Below are 5,000 nucleotides of genomic sequence, written 5' to 3' on the forward strand. Positions count from 1 at the left end.
CCCTTCTCCTGGTTTGAAGCAGACATTTTCCTTTTCTTCATCTGGTCATTTGGTTATTCTGCTCCCAGGTCAGACGTTTTTTTTGAATGTGCAAGCTTTAAACCATTCCCAGAGGGCAAAGGTTATCATCACCAAAAGGTCATAGGTCACAATCCGATGAGTTCAGAGTTAAAAGGTTAACCTACTACGGTCCCACCCAGCGGTATTGCCAGCCTTGATGTTTAAGCGCATAATGGGAAATATCTCCAACAAAAAATTACAGCTGGCTGGCGGTAGTGGGTAAAAGGCAAAGGTTATCACCATAAAGGTCAAATGGTAACCCATGAATTCAGAGTTAAAAGGTTAACCTCTTGTCAAGTTTTTGAAATAAGTGTACATTTGGCGAACAGATCTTAATTCACCTTTACCAGATCTTAAAGCGACATTTGTGGTATTAAGCTAATTTCACCTTGACTGTTTTTTCTTTACCTTTCTCCTGTTCTTACAGTCGTTCTATGAGTCTAGTTGTATCAGAGACGGTCCATTACGTTAGAATTAAAATAATCTTTGGTTTTATTACTCCTTGTTCCAGGTGAGCCTCTATCATACAGTCATATGGCAAAGCTAGCTGATAACCACAAGCTTGGAGGTAGAATTTTCATTGCTAGACTTACAGAATGTCAGGAAAAACAGGAGAAAGACTCAATTAATGAAGTCAAGTCGAGGTGGGAAAATTGTTTGGTATGTCACTGTAATACCTATGACTTCCCACTTAATTTAGCCCAGTTACTCACAGTCAAAAAAGGTTAACAGTCCTTTGAAATTAGTGTACAGATTTGCAATGCTTTGAAAGTAGCGTAGAGATCTTAATATCTCAGACTTTCTTTCCCCCTGCTTAATTAGGCAGTTTAAAGATGAAATGAGTATCCCCAAACACCGTGCTCTCCTGTGCATGATGCAGCTCAAAAGATAACCTTTTTTTACAAGCGATTCATATTAGTGTGTGCTGATGAAGTAAAACGATCAAATTGGTGAAACAACCGGTTGTTTGGAAACATTTTCAATCACAGATTTAATATAAAAAAGACTATTTATGTCTGCACTAATTATTTTCAAGTTATTCTCTAGTCTACAGTACATTTAAAAAGTTAATTGGGAAATTAAAAGCTAAACTCATCAAGGGGGTGCTTATGGGTTGTGTACGTGTCGTGTCTCTGTCCTTTGGTGTGTGTGTGTGTGTGTGTGTGTGTGTATGTGTGCGTGTGTGTGTGTGTGTGTGTGTGTGTGTGTGTGTGTGTGTGTGTGTGTGTGTGTGTGTGTGTGTGTGTGTGTGTGTGTGTGTCTGTGTGTGTGTGTGTGTGTGTTAGGAGGGAGAGACTTTGGTGAAAAAAGACCAGCAGAAAGAAGCGAGAGAGCATATGTATCCCTCAACCCTTCCCATTGATTAAAACATCTGTCTTGAGTACAACATGCTACCACCAAAATGAATCCTACAATGAATCAATATAATCTTGTTTTTTGTTGTGTTTGTCACAGAAACACCTAAGGGCCTGCATTCTCTCTACACACACACGCAGGCACTCGCGTCCATGCACACACGCATGCACACACACGCATGCACGCACGCACGCACACACACATGCACGCATACGCACACACATGCACGCACACACCCAAGCACGCACATGCACACACACATACACACACACACACACACACACACACACACACACACACACACACACACACACACACACACACACACACACACACACACCTAATTACAACACTAGTGTAGCGCGTCTCCTGCTGGTCTCTCCCTGGAGACTTCATTATTCCTTCCTACAGTCTCATTAATGACCAGACGACAAAATCACTTAACATCCCTGAGATGAGATAGACCAAAATGTGTTTAAATTAATTTAGACTACCGTACGCATGTGTGTAGTGCATGTGGACATGTGTCTGTGTAAATTGATTTTTTTTGTGTGTGTGTGTGTGTGTGTGTGTGTGTGTGTGTGTGTGTGTGTGTGTGTGTGTGTGTGTGTGTGTGTGTGTGTGTGTGTGTGTGTGTGTGTGTGTGTGTGTGTCTGTGTGTGTGCGTGTGCGTGTGCGTGTCAATGGATTTGTTATGTGATAGCTGACTGGAGTATGTGCATGTGTGTGTTTGTGTGTGTGTTTCTACTAATTAAATCGCCTCTCCTGAGGTATTGACTGAAAGCCTGCTCTGCTCTGAGATGCACTTCATTCATCATTCTCGAGAGTGTAAAACTGAGAGAAAATAAGGCTATTTGAGGATATTACGCACGCATGCACACACGCATGCATACACACATGCATACACGCATGCACGCACGCACACATGCATATACACACACGCACGCCCTCAAGATGAGTCAGTCTTGTCATATCCATCTAAGCCTACAACTCTGGAATAGCCTTCCCTATCTCTTATCGCCCCCACCCCCTGCCCCCCCTAATCAAATCGTGAGCTCCCCTACATCGCACACTTCACACTGGGGCAGAGAGGCACATTTTCCCTTCACACTGTGGCTGTGATTCAATTTTAATCTCTCATTGTTCATTCATAAGCAGTCATTAGGGTGAGCACATCAGAGACGCTAATGACAAAGCAGTGGGAGATGTGAAAGGATGAGGAGAGCAGCGGAGAGCAGAGGAGAGATGAGGTGAGGAGAGGAGAGGAGAGGAGAGGAGAGGAGAGGAGAGGAAAGAAGAGGGGAGGAGAGGAGAGGAGAGGAGAGGAGAGGAGAGGAGAGGAGAGGAGAGGAGAGGAGAGGAGAGAGGAGAGGAGAGGAATACATGGATGGAGAGGAGAGGAAAGATGAGGAAGGGGCTGTGATGATGAGAGGAGAGGGAAGAGGAAGAAGAGAGGATAGGAGATGTGGTGATGATAGAAAATGAGAGGAGGATAAAAGATGATGTAATGACTGCAGCAGAGATGAGAGGAAATGAGAGGAGTGGTGAAGAGAGGAGTGGTGAAGAGAGGAGAGGAGAGGAGAGGAGAGGAGAGGAGAGGAGAGGAGAGGAGAGGAGAGGAGAGGAGAGGAGAGGAGAGGAGAGGAAAAGGGAGAGCACAATGGGTGGGAGAAAGCGAAAGGGCAGGCAGGCAGGCAGGCAGGCAGGCAGACAACCAGCAGCAGCAACAGGGCAAGGATGGAGCAGCATTAGGGCACTCGTGTGGATGGTTAACATGAGGCTAAAATACTAAACCACACAGGCCCTACACCACCACTGAAGGTTATTGTACAGAGGAGAATGAATTACAGAGAGAAGATGTCAAAGAGAAACAGTGTGAGAGAAATTAGAGATGGCGACCAAGAGAGAGAGAGAGGGGGGGGGGGGGAGGGGGCTGATAGAAAATAGAAGGTAGTTATATGAATAAAGCCAGAAAGAAACGATATGATAAAAAAGTGGTGAGAAGGAGGGAGAAGAAAATAGAAAGAGAGAAAGAGAGACAGAGAGAGAGAGAGAGAGAGAGAGAGAGAGAGAGAGAGAGAGAGAGAGAGAGAGTGAGAGTGAGAGTGAGATGGAATTAGCCTGATGCAAATAGAGAGCAGAAAAAAACTACAAGCGAAACTCAGAAGAAGTGACAAAGCTGTTTGCCGAGCAAAGAAGACAGACTGAAGGCGAGGGGGAGATTAAATATTTGACATAGCATATTTATACCATATGGCACTATTGCATAACATGAAATAACAAAAAGCTGTATTTAAAACCAGCAGGGATAGAAGTAGAGGCAAGTGTAGCAGGCCAGAGGGGTGGGAACGAGGAGAGGAAGCAAGTCAAAACACTTTAGTTTGTACACAATCAGACGTCTTTTTGAAGCTTGAAAATAATCAGGCTTTTCAAGCTCCAAGGCTCCAAGCTCCCAAAAGAAGTCCATCTGCTAACAACTCAACTTCAACGTTTGACGAACGTGCCCCGCATGAATGAGGATTTTTCACAGAGAGCAGAAACCCAGAGTTGAAGTAAGGATGAAGTACCTGGCTTCACCAAAGCACCCAGCTCTAAAAAGAAGTCTGCGTTGCTAACAATCACACTTGGAGGTGCACTGTGTAGGATGTGGCCAGAGTAGGTAATGCAACTATGCTGCTCACTGAAACTGGACTGTCAAATTTGATCTTTTCATGAATATTTACTAAACAATGAACTAATACTTACTAGTATGATCAAAGTACAATACGTTTTTCGGCTAAAAATGTATATTTCTGGAAATTCAAAATGGCGGACCATGGAGAAGATCCCCCTTTTCATGTATGAAAAGTGAACATTTCCCAGTCATGATGAATACTTAGAATCTGATGGTGGTAGTAAGTATTCATGTAAAAAGGTAACATTAGTGAATGGGCAGCATGAATTCTGAAAATTAACTAATAAAAATCTTACACAGTGCACCTAACATTTAAACATTTGACAAACGTGACTCCCATGAATGACAATCTTCACAGACAGCGTGACAGAGAAGAGTTGAGACCCAGAGTTGAAACCCTGTGAAGTACCTGGAAGCACCGTGAGCCAGGCAGAGTGCCAAGCGAAGCCAATGGAGTTCCCCGCCAGACAAGTGTACTCGCCAGCGTCCTCGAAAGACACGTTGGGGAGGAAGAGAACCTCCAGCTCCTTATCTGTCGTGTTAATACCCGCAGTCTAAAGACATGAAAAGAGGGAAGAGACGGAATATAGGGAAGATCCCAGAGAGAGGGAGAGGGAGAGAGAGAGAGAGAGAGAGAGAGAGAGAGAGAGAGAGAGAGAGAGAGAGAGAGAGTCATAAACCATCACCATGAAAGGGAATCGACAGTGCTAAGTCCACCACCACCTTAACCTGGGGAGAAGCGGAAGAGGAGTCGAGGATACAAAAATCACAAAGGGATGATTGACAGCTGATTGATTGACAGATCAAAAGAGCAGAGAGCACCGATCGGATGGAAGCCGGTAACCACGGCGATGACCTGGAAAAACAAAAAGGCGAGAAAGTAGAGCAGACCCGTACACCTGAGCAAATT

At 44.3% G+C, this 5,000-nt stretch overlaps 1 protein-coding gene across 8 annotated transcripts in view; it reads right to left on the reverse strand.

The window, feature by feature from the left end:
* fgfr3 (fibroblast growth factor receptor 3) overlaps positions 1-5,000 on the reverse strand; it is a 95,601-nt gene that overhangs the window by 25,614 nt on the left and 64,987 nt on the right. For 7 of the 8 annotated variants that reach the window (XM_063184061.1, XM_063184060.1, XM_063184057.1 and 4 more), the window contains exon 7: positions 4,500-4,644. The exons of the other annotated variant lie outside the window; for it this stretch is intronic. In XM_063184061.1, the coding sequence (XP_063040131.1) occupies positions 4,500-4,644 (145 nt within the window). The remainder of the gene's footprint in view (positions 1-4,499; positions 4,645-5,000) is intronic. 8 annotated transcript variants of the gene reach the window in all.

The sequence above is a fragment of the Engraulis encrasicolus genome, chromosome 19, assembly GCF_034702125.1.
Source record: "Engraulis encrasicolus isolate BLACKSEA-1 chromosome 19, IST_EnEncr_1.0, whole genome shotgun sequence".
In the NCBI taxonomy this organism is placed as follows: Eukaryota; Metazoa; Chordata; class Actinopteri; order Clupeiformes; family Engraulidae; genus Engraulis; species Engraulis encrasicolus.